The sequence below is a fragment of the Rhipicephalus microplus genome, chromosome 3 (genome assembly GCF_043290135.1).
Source record: "Rhipicephalus microplus isolate Deutch F79 chromosome 3, USDA_Rmic, whole genome shotgun sequence".
In the NCBI taxonomy this organism is placed as follows: domain Eukaryota; kingdom Metazoa; phylum Arthropoda; class Arachnida; order Ixodida; family Ixodidae; genus Rhipicephalus; species Rhipicephalus microplus.
Genome location: NC_134702.1, coordinates 15,175,895 through 15,189,145, shown reverse-complemented (window position 1 = coordinate 15,189,145; position 13,251 = coordinate 15,175,895). Strand labels below are relative to the sequence as shown.

Here is a 13,251-nt window from a genome sequence, read left to right as displayed (position 1 = left end):
ACGCTGACCCAGACATGCCTGAGGAGAAAAAAGTTCGTTTCCTTATGCGAGGGGTCAAAGAGGAGACGACGCAGATATCTCCATACAAATTGGTCTACGGAAGGAGCCCGGCAACGACGCTCGATGCCATGTTACCCAACGTCACCGACGAAGAAAACCTCGATGTGAGCGAGTACCTTCAACGCGCCGAAGAAGCCCGACAACTTGCGCGTCTCCGTATCAAGAATCAACAGACGACCGACAGCCACCGTTACAACCTTCGACGACGCTTCGTGGAATACCAGCCCGGTGAACGTGTTTGGGTGTGGATGCCGATACGCCGACGTGGACTAAGTGAAAAGCTTCTGCGACGGTACTTCGGACCGTACAGGGTGGTTCGACGGCTCGGCCCACTTGATTACGAGGTTGTCCCCGACGGCATCACGAACTCTCAACGACGCCGATCGCGACCTGAAGTCGTCCATGTCGCGCGCCTCAAGCCGTTTCATGCGCGTTAACAAACTGAACTAGTGTTTTTTTGTATTATTGTTGTATCGTAATTTATTCATTGTACTTTCTTGCATTATTATTGTACTTTCATCTTTAGTTAAAGCATCGGGACGATGCCTTTTTTCAGAGGGGGGCAATGCCACGTTCCATTTCCCAAGTTTTTGTTATCGTCCCAAAACACCGCACGATTCTCCGCGCAAACCGCGCCTGCAGTTTTCTAGAAGGTTCCGGACTGTAGTAGATCATTTCGATAAGATCACGCCCACTGTGCGAACGGTACAGATTGTTCTGGAACCTACGCCACCGCCAGCGATAACGCTAGAACATTCGACGGCAAGAGTATAAATGCCGACGCGCTTCGCCGCTTGTCAGTTGTTGATCGAAGGCCGACGCTCCGGTCGCCGCTATCAGTCCGAGACTGCTATCTGTGCAAGACTGCTGCTGTAATTGGACTTTCCGTTTACCGGGCACAGGTTCGCCCAAATAAACAGTTAAATCCCAAAACAAAGTTTTCTGTCTTCGGCCACGTCACAACCCCGTGACACTATTCAATATTTGATTTTGGTTGCAGTTTTTTCGATTGTTTTTTTTTTTTACTTGATATGGCAGTTGAGATACGTCGAAACGTTATAGTGGTGCCTAATGCATCCTTCACGCCGTGACAATATATAGAGTATCATCTGACGCCACATGTGCTGAGAACATGCGAACTCATTCTCTTTGAGATGTTATCAATGCCTCACTGACGCATTCTTCCTCCTTTCATTTAACATGGAAAGCCTCTATCAATTCCCTAGTTATCTAGGATCTATGCTTCGACAAAATCACTGTATCGGCATAGACCGGTGAACAGCCACAGGTGCTGCGCTCGTTTGTGTCCATTCTGTCTTCGTCTTTGTCGTTTTCGCGCTGTAACCAAAAATGTATCCCTCCACAATTATTGGTTACACGTTTGGCTTGAGTTTACCACAGTGTTTACTTCACACGCCGCACGTTGTGCCTCGCATGATCACGGTCATGTATAGTGTAATGAGTGGTTAAATTCGTTTCGCACTGCGTTAATCCCAGTGGTTGTTTTCGAACCACAGGCGGAGACAGACGACGCAGCCGAATGTGCCGCTAGAGAAACTCCCGCCGAAAGCGGCCGTTTGCATTGGCGAATGCGCTCCGGCAATCACCGCATTGACGCCGCTAGGCAGCGTTGTTGCAAGCACTTGACATCGCGAGTTAACTCGGCGGCGTGGTTTGTATAGGATCCGCCCGCCACCGGCACTTGCATTCGCGTTCGCAATTAAGCGCGGCTTGGAAGGCTGCCGGACCACGCTACGCAGTTGCTGCCGGCACCTGGCCTCCCGGATCTGTTTTTGTGCCCGGACACCATCGGCCTAAATGCGAGCTCTCTCTCATTTTTTTTTTTACTGCTGGCGCCCTTGTAGAGTTGTCCGTGCCATACTCATGTGGAAAGTTTCAAGAGAAACTGATGCGCGCGCGCTCGGCGCCACAGGTCTGTGCGGCCTGCGACGGGATGGACGACGTCACTCGCGCAGCCAATGGCGCATGAGCTTGGGTGTGACGTTACGTGCGACGTAACTGATAACCTAGCCAATGGAGACCGTTCGTGACACCGCTGCCGGACGGTTTTTCGTTTCTTCTAGCCATGACCTACTACACTCCTGACCTGTTCAGATAGCGGGGTTCCTATGGGAGCGCGTGTCCCCGCTCTCGTTCAATCGCTCGCCGTAGGTGGCGCTACCTATAACCTGTTCGTCTGCTTCTTTACGGTTGTTTTGTAGGCGCTGGTATAAGAATGCCTGCTTTCTGTGGTGAACTGTCGGCATATATGTGACTATTTCTTCCCATACATTGCTGGTCAAGTAAGCTGTTCAGTGCGCTTAAGAATTTATAGCACACTGGTTGACAAACGTGGAAACCCGTGGATTTACATGATTTTGGACAGCCTATGCGTTGTCGCGTGCATTTTATTGCAAAAAAAATTCTGAATGTCTTTTAGTATTATTATTTCTGGATATTTCTAAATTGTGGATCATAAATTCGCACTACGAGTGCTTTGTTGGTTAAAATTTGACTACAAAGAGTGAAGGTGACGTCAGCGAACAGGTGCTGCCTAGCGCCACGCCGCTCGTAGGTGACGGCCCTAGCGGCAGAAGGTATGAACTAGAACGTGGGCGCTGGAAGAGGTGCTCTCTGGGCAGGTCAGGAGTGTAGTAGGTCATGCTTCTAGCAATGCTCACAGTTATATACAGCTTTCGCTGTAACAAAAACAAACAAACAAAAACACGCAGAGTCTGAGAAGGCCTGGCCTTATTGGCCGATTCATCGGTGCGAAATGTAAGCAAGCTCGAAATCCCATATTGTTTTCGATACATCTGACCGAAATTTGTCAGAATATGTGAAATCACGTTCTGCGTCACAGCATGCAGCTGATTCGCAGTTTACATAAACACGTACCTCGCTTTATTTACAGAGACGGCCATGGGAGTCTCCGTGAACGCCCAGGAAGACGAAGACTCTCCCTATGTCCGAGCAGTCAAAGTGTAAGTTTAGTGTAATTCGGGCACGCTCGTCATATTGGCTCAGCGGCTCTGGCACTGCGCTGCTATGAACGAAGTCGTGGCTTCGATTCTCTGTGGTATATTCGTTCATTTACGCTTTCAAAAAAACACATGGGCAGGTTATAAAAGTTCTGACTTCACGAGGTCTTGGTACACGGTCATTTCTGTATTACGGGCCGGCACATCAAGACAGAGAAAACACAAGGGTAGAATGGCTGAACTACGTGGCCTCTCACAACGATAAAGAAGTACTGGCGCGAAATTTAAATTATATCGGCTTGTTGCTCTAAATGAAAACAAGGGTAAAGATATCCCTAAAAACAGTGTCGTAGTGAGTGAAAATGCATTGAATGTATACTTTAACACCGCTACATTAAAAAAAAAGTTTCGCTTTTTGTGTCGACAAGTCGGCTTCGCAGTGATGTGTCAACACAAGTGCGACGTCACACGAAGACTACAACTCACGAAATGCGAGCACCAACTCTGCCATTTGCTCTGAGTCACACGTGGTTCACGTAAACGGCAATGAGCGAATCGCCGTCCAGCAAATAGGACAGTGAGTGAGAGAGAGGGAGAGAGATAGGTTCATTTACAGAAAGGCAGAGAGGTCGGCCTGAGCCAAAGCTTGCTCTAGCCTGCTACTCTACACTGGGGGAAGGGAAACGGGAAAAGAAAGATTAATTGTGAGATAAAGCTAGAAAGAGTACTACATACTCACCTTTCTATCTGACAATCGGGCAGTGATTACCGCAATTTAGGCTGCGTGAAGGGCGCAGACTTCGCAAACCCAGTGAACCGTGTTGACTCGTCCATTGCGGTGGGACTGGCTGGCAGATTCTGGATGACGAAAACTTTATTAAAACCAAAGTAAACTATCTTGTACATGTTGTCTGGCTAAGGCGTGTGGAAAGCGTTGATACTGCACATCACGGAACCGAAAAATGCCTCTTATGAAGTTCCTCAAAATCGTGTCAGTAATTCTTTAATGCCATGCAAATGTTTTTGAACGCGCGATAGCAATTCACGTGCTACTGAGACTATTTGCATGAAACGTAGCCGTGCTCTCTCATCAAGAATTCGTCGCCACTCTTCCAATATTTTCTCGCAGCGTATCGGGAAGCTTTCTGGAGCGCTTTGTCAGTCCCTGGAAGTGGGTCGATGCCTTGTTCTTCAGCAACCCTACGGGATGGAATGTCAAGCGAAACGTCGACTACCTGCACAACTTCACTGAGCGGGTATGCCACTCTGTTCAGAAAGAAAAAAAAATTATGCTATGTACAGAGCATGAATTGTGCTTGACAAATCAGTGTTCAGAGATACATTTCACGCCTTCGCAATTTTACATCGCAAAAACTAACATTTCCGCATAGAGCAAACAGCAGACTACAAGCTCACCCAAATTCTGTCTCTGGCCGCACGTAACGCAATCTTTACATTTGTTCATATTGCTCAACAGCCGTGACCTTTCAAGTGGTCTAGTGATTATGGTGCTTCATTGCAGACCTGAAGGTCGCAGGATCAAATCCCGGCCGCGACGGCTGCATTTTCAATAGACGAATGCTCAGGCCACTGTACTTAAGTTTAAGAGAACGCTTAAGAATCAACCGTGGTCGAAATTTCTGAAGCCCTTCACTATACGGCGTCTCTCATAATCATGTCTTTTTGGAACATCAAACCACAGGAACTAATACAACAGCCGCTTGTGAAGACGTATGCTCTCGACGCAACACTGCACTAGCACCGCTGTCGATTCCACGTAGTCTGGCTTAATAAAAGTGAACCTTTGTCTGGCTTCTCTAGAATCATGAAAAAAAAATGCGCGAAAAACGTGGATGAAGAAAGAAAGAAACAGCACAAGCGCAGAGCTCGTCGTCCGCGTTTTTTGCGCATTTTTCTCGAACATGGATAACCAACTCGACCAACAGCCATTACTTCCCTATAAAAGAGATAAGGAAAATTCTTCAAAACTTCAGAACAACGCGTTTTAATTTTATATATGTTTTTATGATTCATACTGCATCCTCCTATAGATGTATATATGTAGCTCGTAATTTCCTGTACATGTGGAATTTTAGAGATTGTTAAACAATTCATTCAAAGATTAGGAAGACATCGATTATTTTCTCTACATTTTGAGGTCAACATGCTTAGACACGCTTAGGTGCATACACTCTCAAAAAATATTGAGTAAAAAGTGTGTATTTTTGTCCCACAACAATAATCGTCATCAGTCTTGCGTGCGCTTCCTTTCTTGAAAACTTGGCGCTGGCCGCTTTCCTATCGAGAATGCAATGTAACCCTGATAATGGGCATGTCGATCGTGACCGGAATGTACCGGGCGCGGGGCGATAGCGCAAGGATGGAACGCAATATAGATGACGTATATTGTTGTGGGACAAAAAGACACCCTTTTTACTCGCTCTTTCTTTAGAGTGTACAATTCATGTCTTCTGTAACCTTATAAGTTGTCCTAGTTTGATTGGACGGCTTCGCGGATGCTGTATAGGCTTCCAAAGCAACGTCGAGCAGCGCCTATATAGATAAGAATACCCATGGCGCCTTCTTTCGCCACAACACTGCCATCCGCGCACGCGCAGAGCTCTCGGATTGCATCTGTGGTGTGTCACAATGTAACCATTGCTCACTGACTCGGTGCTCTGGTCCGAATATATCGTGCATGCCCTTGCCGCCGCCACTGCGAAATCCAGCGACAAACAACCTTCACCGGCAGCGTAACACATAGCTCGGCCACGCGACCGTCGCACCCAAACTTGAGCTGAGTTCGCTATATGCCCTTGAGAACAGTGATAATTCTTACCCCCGTTATCTATAGAACGTCCCTTCCCTCAACGCTCCACCTTCACTTGAGAAACCCGATGGAAGCGCCATCTCTAAGAACGGCAAGTCACTAATTATCAGCGATGATCTGCTGCGATTCTTGAGTAGCGCAGCGTCATTTTCAGCCGAGCGGCGGCACACGGCTCAACTCTGCCAAGTGAAGGGTGAAAGTCGAGTCGTTGAGCGTTTGTGAATACGGGGGTTAGTTGTGTCCGTGAAGTGCGCCCGCAGCGCGCGCTGAGCTGTGGGACCTTGTGACGTCAACTTGGTGAACGACTATTTTGCGTTCCCTTAGATCATCCAGTCCCGCAAGAGCGACTACTTGGAAAACCCGCCGGTGATCGGGGCCTCCGAAGAGGAAGAGAATCGACCTTACGGCGGCAAACGACTCGCCTTCCTCGACATCCTTCTCATGAGCCACCTGAGGGATCCGAGCTTCACCGTGGAAGGAATCCGCGAGGAGGTGGACACCTTCATGTTCGAGGTGAGGCTGCTCTCAGGCTCTGTGCTGGAAAGCCTAGGATTACCGGGAATCAGAAAGAGAGAGATGGAATGTGGAACTACATTAAGAAGCTGGAAATGCGAACTTGCTTCGTACGAAAGATACGCCAACATTTAGGGGTAAAAAAAGGTATTAAAACTAAGCTGCAGTAAGCTGCAGCGTACGAACAAGTTTCATCTTGAACTAAATGTGAATGCAATCGAATGTAAGCAAGTGCAAACAAATGCCAGCGGGGATCAGGTGGCTTCGCGTGCTAATACAGCCGTCTAGCTTTGTATTTTGCTTACATTCAGTGAGATAACTGTAGCTAAATAACATGTAAACCATTCGGAGTCTGTACCCAGAAGTAATACGTGAGTGCGCTTGCCTTAGAACGGAGCTGTGTTATCGTTGAAGAAAAGAGTGACGGTAAAGAAAGGCACGCTAACCGAAAGCAGATTATTAGGAAGAATCCGGGAATAATTATCATGTAGAGTGCTGTAAACGTGCAGTATTCTGTATTTACAATAAATTATCGCGGGATCGTTTTTACAGCTATAATTAGGATTGTAAGTCGTTTCACCCCGGATTTGCTGTCGCAGGGCCACGACACGACGGCGATGGGCATCTCGTTTACGCTCTACTTGCTCGGCTTGTACAAGCAGGTGCAGGACAAAGTTTATCGGGAACTGGGGACCATTTTTGGAGAAGACGTCGAACGTGCGGCGACCGTGGATAACCTGAAGGAAATGCGCTACCTCGAACGCGTCATCAAGGTAACGAAGCAACCGCCGTGGCTGCTCAGCAGCTGCTATAGTGCGTCTGTCTCTTCTGAAAATAAGTCCTATTCTCAAATAATCAAATTGAATGGCGATAACGAATAGTCACCGAGGATGTTTTCTTATAAAGTGTTGTGGCATCAATTGCACTCCGACATTGTATCGCTTTATGTATTTATTAATTTTTCTTTCTTCCAACAAGCCATATTTGTACGATGTAGCGTTATTTACGCCTTCGGCAATTTCGGTTCTTTCTTTGTTTTTTACAAATATTCCACATGCCCCTTGCTTACATAAAAAGCTGACCTCATATTACATTCATTCGCATTATAATTTAGTCTCAGACAGGTGGATTTCTTCAACAGATCCGGCTGGCTGAATATTCCTACACTGTATATAATTTGATAAAATTAATACTTTCCGGACATTTTGGCAGCACATGCATGTCTAATCAGGCATCTTTCGCGAACCGTTACCATTCCACTGGTATAATTGATGCCTAGCTTCCCAAAAATTGCTACCGATCATTGTTCAGCGTGACGGTCGCATTTTGATGAATGGTGATTGCTCAGTAGCTTCCGCGACCTCAGCTACGGGGCGCCGCAGAAGCTGATAGCGGTGGCCGTTGCTGTTCATACACTGTGACCGCTTCGGCCGAGGGGCGGCGTTACCGTTTACTTTCTTCTTTGAGATCTTACATTAGTCGAAGAATGCAGAGTATGAACCAGGTCTCAGAGGTAACGGCTGGGAGAACAAACCATGTACACGCCACACAGTTCTCAAATGTGTGCACAAGATGATGTGCCGTCAATGAAAGGATAGTACGTTTTGAATTAAATAGTCTGAGCGCATGCATGCATTAACTAAAAGCAAACAAAACTAAAAAGAGTATGTGCTGTTGCAAGGTTCTCGAGCGGACTGATATTGTTTCAATAAGCGGACCCATCATCTTAACGGCAGCCATGTTTCATGCGGTCAACGAAGATGACGTCATCTCTTTGGCCCTCGTTTCTTTGCCCCTTTTGTTGTTCATTTTGCTATCGTGACCTCAAATACGTCATACACTTTTGTGTTTAGCGTGTTATCATTTAGGTTTATTTTGGCTTTCAAAACAACAGGAGAGTCATCGCTTGTACCCACCTGTCCCGCTGATCGCAAGGAACACCGACGAAGACGCCGACATCCGTAAGTTTTCCTGCGAGCAATATTGTACATATGTTTGTGGCAGTGGTATTACGTCACACGTGACGTTTCTGCTAAGGTCACGTGCCCCTCCCGCGTGTGCCTTTCACCTGGCGTTTTGCTGTTGACGCGGAAACGCGCGTCGCCGTGCCTGACCGTGCTCTTTGCTTCTCGTTTTCAGTGGGCTACCGCGTACCTCGCGGCTGCATGCTGGTGATGCTCCCGTTCATGATGCACCGTGATTCGCGATTCTTCCCAGAGCCAGAAGAGTTTCGCCCGGAGCGGTTTCTGCCCGAGAACTGTGCCGGTCGGCACCCTTACGCTTACATGCCCTTTTCGGCTGGACCGCGCAACTGCATCGGTACGCACGAGTCGGGCATTCAGTCATACGATTGTGTGCGTGTGTGTGTTATGGGGAAACTTTTCTATGCCTAGTCCTTTGTTCGACCTTAATGAGGCTGTGATAGATTGATGATTTATTTATTTATTTTATTTATTTTATTTATTTATTGATACTGCAGTCTCGAACAGAGACTATAGCAGGTGTGAGACAGAGGTACAGAGTATTCTGAAAGGGCAAAATAATATACACGCAGAAAATGCATAACGAGGACAATATAATGCATACAGTTAAAGCAACACAAATAGGGATGCGAAACAAAATTCGAAGTAATTAGTGAAATGCCAAGTAGGGTATATAGAATATACAGAGGATACATCGCTGGAAAAAAGATTCCGTTTAACTGATAATCGAATTTTACAAGTGACACACAAAAAGGAACAAATGCAACAAAATATATAATCAGTGGTACTAAAGAACTACTCTAAGCATTTTTCAAACAATGAAAGTGATTCTTGTGTTACAATGTTATTAGTTAGGTTGTTCTAACCTTGATATGTGGGGTTTAACGTCCCAATACCATTATATGATTATGAGAGACGCCGTAGGGGAGGGCCCCGGAAAGTTCGACCACCTGGAGTTCTTTAACGTGCTCCCAAATCTGGGCACACGGGCCTGCAGCATTTTCGCCCCCATCTAAAATACAGCCGCCGCAGCCGGGATTCAATCCCGCAACCTGCTGGTCAGCAGCCGAGTGCATTAGCCACTAGACCACCGTGGCGGGGCTCCATGAGGCTGTGAAAAAAATATTATGCCAGCTACGTAGTAGTGATGCGAAGTTTTTATGAAGGAAGCGTGGAGCTGGGTGGCCTTTCTTTGGTCTACATTTTTTGTTGTTTTTTTTCCCTGTATCTGCTTTTTGTAACTGTTGCTTTCTGTTTCTCTTTTCTATTTCTTTTTCTCAATGTTTCTAACTTTAATTCTTTCTTTCGTTTCCTCGTCTGTCCCTCTCTGCTTCTTTCTCTTTTTTGTGTCTGTTTCTTTTCATCCCGTTCTGTCCTTCTGTCTTTGTTTTTTTTTTCAATCTTTTTATATCTCTTCCTTTCACTTGTTTCACATGCTACACTTCGCTGAGCAGAGTGTGGGGTCAACACGTGCGCCTGCTGTACTCGCTGGTGGTTTTGCCCAATGAATAACTGTTGGGGATGAACGTCCCATACACACCAAAATCCTGTGGCGCGTTCCCGCCTGTGGTTTTCTGCAAACGCATTTTTTTCTTACGGCCGCCTTAAACAGCTGCGCTGTTAAGGAACGCTGGTGGCGTAGACAAGAATGGTCCAAAAAATATACGCGAAGCGCGCGAGCAGCGTGCTCACTTTGTCTACGAAAGTGTGAAGCTTAGGAGATGAATTAAGCGTTATGGGAGGTCGTGCAGAAAAAAAAATGGCTGTGACCTAACTCATTTATACCCGGGTGTGCTTAGCGATAGGTGCGGTTAATCTCGTTACTTAGCTTGGTTCTTTGAACGGTACCACATCTCGAGGAGTGCGGCTCGTTCTTCATCCGCCTCCCCTCGGTTTCGTCCCGACGATGATGCCTGGCTTCTTTCAGTCTCTCCGACTCATGTTCCCTACCTGCCTTATGTGATTCTTATCACATAAAGAAGAGAAAAGATGAGAAAAGTGAGCCGCGTAGCTGTCTGCATCAGAGTGCGACACCTCAGCAGTAGCTCACAAGGGATGGGGGTAAGGAGGGATGAAAAAGATTGGATTAAAAGGTATATATAGAAAGAGGAAGGAGAGAGCGAGGCGCAGGGACAGCGAGCGACAGAAAATGACGGAAGTAAAGAGATAGGAAAGATGGAAACGGTCGCAGGAGTCCGAGGACGGGGCACCATTCGGCGAGAGCTCTTGCCGACGTCAGGAGATGGCGTAGGGGAAGAAGGCCAGTCGGCCAGAGCTGCGCTGCCGTCGGAGATCGCGGGGGCACAACCGGTCGGCACGAAATCCAGCCAGCGACGAATCCCACTGAGCCGCCCCTTCCATATATACAATGCAACGCCGGCTCCACCTGTGTTGTCGCAACGCGGTTTCAGCAACTCCTCCTCTGACGTCACGCCAGATGGCGCGGCGAGCGACGCTGTCAGCTGCGGTGGTTTCTAGGCAACGGCTCGCGGTGCAGCCACCGGCCACAGCGAAACGGCGAGAACGTGGCCAATGTAGCTCTCGCTACAAATAAGTTAAAAAGGGATTAATTTTTGAATTTGGCTTGCCGCGTACGTGTCTTAAGAACAACCCGACATGGCGGTCTGGTGGTTACGGCGCTCGGCTGCTAATCCGATAATCTGAAAGTTGCGGGATCCAATTCCGACCGCTGTGGCCGCATTTTCGATGGAGGCAAGAATGATTGTGATAGTGGGCTTAGAAATAAGTTCACTTTAATTAAAGAACAGCAGTCAATTTCCGGAGCCCCCCCACTACTGCGTCCCTCAATCATTGGGACGTAAAACCACCAACAATTATTGTTTAACTCGATACGGACACGCACTTTCACGAATGCCTAAGTGCCTTCAGTTTAAGTTGTCTTAGCGTTAAGAACAACAACAAAAATTTTATTGGTGAACTCGAGTCCGTCGTTTTTGTTAGTGTACCTGGGCACCTTTCGTGGATGCGGTTCCGAGACCTTGCCTCGAAGCAGAGACTTCAGGGACTGTGATGGGTCACAGAACACAAATGAGTAGCCGGATAACTTTGAAGCGCGTAATTGACCAGTATGCAAATTTAATATCTTTTAGAGCTAATTTAAAGACGCTGCTCGCGCGTAATTGACCAATATACAAATTTAACATCTTTTTAGAGCCTTTTTAAAGACTGTGCTTGATTTCATTTCTTGTTTCTCTCGGTGGGCGAGTTCCACTTTTTTCGACATATTTTATTGTCACGATGTTGTATTTAAACAAGCCACTGTACCAAGAGCCTAGCACGTATTGGGACATATCGCTTACTCGTGAACATTTAATCCACTATTGTTATAAATATACTGTCGCCCGGCATGCCATTTGCAATACAAAGACGCACGGCCGTGACCGTCTTCACTTTCCTACTCTTTTTTACAGGGCAGCGATTCGCCCTACAAGAGGAGAAAGTGGTGATATCCACGATACTGCGTCACTTCCGTCTTCACAGTCCTGATCACCGCGACACCATACGGCTCACGTGGGGGCTGGTGCTGAGACCGCTGGATGGTCTCAGAGTGCAGTTCCTTCCGAGGAAGTCGGTGTAACCGTTTCGCGGGAGGGCAGCTGCACATTGCCTGCGACGGACTGTGACGTCCACATAGCCAAAGGAGAAGGAGAGCGAGAATGTGGCGACGCGTTGCCGGGGCGAAACAAGTGTCTACTGCTACTGGACGTAGCAATTCCGTATAAGGCAGAACACGTGTGACTGAACCAACTTTTACACGTGTAACATGCTACAGGAAAACGTAATGCAAACAAGTCCTCGGCGTGATTGAGATGTGTAGACATTCACGAGGATGGCTTGGTTGGCTAGTTGGTATTGTATCTTGGAAACGTGACTGTGCACACAAAAGGGGACAAAGTAAGAAAAAAAACTGTTTTGTGCTTTCTTCTGTTGTCCCCGTCTATGTGCACTGCAACGTTTCCACGTGAATGTGATTTTACTTAAGGCGTACGGATATAACGACCTTGGGCTGTTGAACGAGTCTTTTTTTATTTTTGTATGCTAGTGACGTGAAGGCTAGTCACGGCACGTCAAATGCACCAATACAAGTGTTTTCATACGTTCGGGTCCACCGTAGCACTGTTCGTGTAGTTATTAAAGATACTAAAGAGCAAGGTTAACGTTCCGTTATCATGACCCCGAAACCCATTCGTAAGATGGGTTTGAGTGTACTACAGGTTTCGATGTGCTGTGATGTGCACTATAATTGAAGCTGTGTATTCGCGATGTCTGTTTTGTGGAACTGTCTGTCCCAAACGAATGTGTAAATGCACGTTTGACGTGTAACTATTCCAATGATGTTTAGCTGTAAATTATTGCTTCTGTGACTATCATTTTTATGTATATATAATTATTTTCGCGTGGTTTAATCGTTGACGGTGATCGGAGAACGATGCATGCTAGTACACAGTGCCGCTACGTAAGCTATGTGCGCGCTAAAACTTTTCTTCGTTAAAGTGCAGTACAAATAAAAAGTTTGCAGCATATCCACGGAGTGAATGATGGAGAGTGGGGCGAAGCATTCATCCGTCCATGCGTCCGTCTGTGTGACTGTCCATGCGTCTGTTCGTGCGCGCGTCCCTGCGTTCGTTCATGCATCCGCCCCTGCGTCCGTTCATGCGTCCATCCATGCATCTGTCTGTGTGTCCGTTCGTCCATCTATTCAACACTCCAAGTCCCACCATCTCGCATCTTTTTATCATATATTCCTTATATAGAAGCACCGCCATTCAGTGGACATTCCAAGGACTATATAAACGAGAGGTGGCACACGCACACTTTCTTACGGCTTGCGCTTCGGGTCTACTTCTCACCTTCAACCACCTTG

General features: G+C 47.0%; 1 protein-coding gene across 4 annotated transcripts in view; it reads left to right on the top strand.

The window, feature by feature from the left end:
* LOC119181658 (cytochrome P450 4V2) overlaps positions 1 to 12,910 on the top strand; it is a 55,054-nt gene extending 42,144 nt beyond the window's left edge. For all 4 annotated transcript variants that reach the window (XM_075888940.1, XM_075888942.1, XM_037432907.2 and 1 more), the window contains 7 exons: positions 2,975 to 3,044; positions 4,171 to 4,297; positions 6,196 to 6,384; positions 6,984 to 7,157; positions 8,279 to 8,345; positions 8,524 to 8,703; positions 11,798 to 12,910. In XM_075888940.1, coding sequence (XP_075745055.1) covers positions 2,975 to 3,044; positions 4,171 to 4,297; positions 6,196 to 6,384; positions 6,984 to 7,157; positions 8,279 to 8,345; positions 8,524 to 8,703; positions 11,798 to 11,964 — 974 coding nt within the window. In that variant the 3' untranslated portion in view covers positions 11,965 to 12,910. The remainder of the gene's footprint in view (positions 1 to 2,974; positions 3,045 to 4,170; positions 4,298 to 6,195; positions 6,385 to 6,983; positions 7,158 to 8,278; positions 8,346 to 8,523; positions 8,704 to 11,797) is intronic.
* The last annotated feature ends 341 nt before the right edge of the window (positions 12,911 to 13,251 follow it).